General features: G+C 67.6%; 1 protein-coding gene across 1 annotated transcript in view; it reads right to left on the reverse strand.

The window, feature by feature from the left end:
- The window catches only part of PLXNB1 (plexin B1), a gene marked incomplete at its 5' end in the record, with an annotated part of 26,770 nt that overhangs the window by 22,062 nt on the left and 3,654 nt on the right, over nt 1-1,054 (reverse strand). Inside the window, 3 exons of the mRNA XM_014538976.1 lie at nt 190-299; nt 564-720; nt 977-1,052. Of these exons, the coding sequence (XP_014394462.1) occupies nt 190-299; nt 564-720; nt 977-1,052 (343 nt within the window). The remainder of the gene's footprint in view (nt 1-189; nt 300-563; nt 721-976; nt 1,053-1,054) is intronic.

Consider the following 1,054-nt stretch of genomic DNA (forward strand, 5'->3'; position numbering starts at 1 on the left):
CTTTGCGGGAGGGGCCGGGGAGAGCAGCGGGCTCTGGGGGGAGGCAGAGGAAGGCAGGAGGGCCCCTCAGCAGGCAGCAGGCAGGAAAGGATGTGTTAGGAGGAGAGGAGACCGAGGGAAAGAGAAACAAAAACAGCCCATTAACTCTCCAGAGGGGTGGGTCAGGCTGGGGGTCAGGTGAGGGACTCACGGCGCAGATGGGTGGAGGTCAGTGATGGCCACGCAGTCATAGAAGGAGAGGGGGGCCTTGGCGATCACGACCGCGCCCAGCCGGAGCTCCACGCTCACGGACACGTGGTCTGCAGAGGGGAGGGCGGGCCAGCGCTGAGGAGTGGGCAGGGTTTCCATACCCCGGCCAATGTCCCGAGACCACACAGCGTGGGGAAGGCACCCGGGGTCGGGGGACAGAGTCCACTGGGAATAAAATGGGGACTTTAGGGGTCTGGGACTCGTGGGGGGACTCAGGGCCCCACCCACACCCCCTGGAGCCAGGCAGGAGGCAGGCAGGGCTTCCAGGCCGCAGGGTAGGGGGCTTTGGGGAGCTGGCCCCTTCTCTCACCCACCGGCTCCTCTCGGCAGCACGGGGGCCCCGCTCGGGTCTGGGGAGAGGCACCTCACACCAGACGCGGTCGGCAGGGCAGGGCTCTGGTATTCCCCAAAGTGGCAGGAATATGACTCCCCCGGCCACAGGGGTGGCAGGTCAGGCACCGTCAGGAAAACCTGCCGAGAGAGGCCAGAACACGCGGTCGGAGCCAGTGGGCAGCAGGTCAGGGCTGGCACCGGCACAGGCAGACGCCCGTGGCACCAGCCCAGCTCTCACGGGCACCCCGGGCCTGGCCAGTAACAGCCAGCGGGAGCAAGGCCCCGGGAAGTGCCCTGTGCAGGCCGTGTGGCATTCGGTGCGTCTGACACAAACCTGAGGTGTGGACCCATCACCAGAGCCCTCCCCCCGGGCCCACCTGCTCTGGCCACTCACCTCCCTCCTCTCCTCTCGGCTGATGTTGGCGGGACGCATGGCTGCCACCTGCAGACAGCCCGGCTCCGGCCCGAAGCT

The sequence above is a fragment of the Myotis brandtii genome, unplaced genomic scaffold, assembly GCF_000412655.1.
Source record: "Myotis brandtii unplaced genomic scaffold, ASM41265v1 scaffold207, whole genome shotgun sequence".
Lineage (NCBI taxonomy): Eukaryota > Metazoa > Chordata > Mammalia > Chiroptera > Vespertilionidae > Myotis > Myotis brandtii.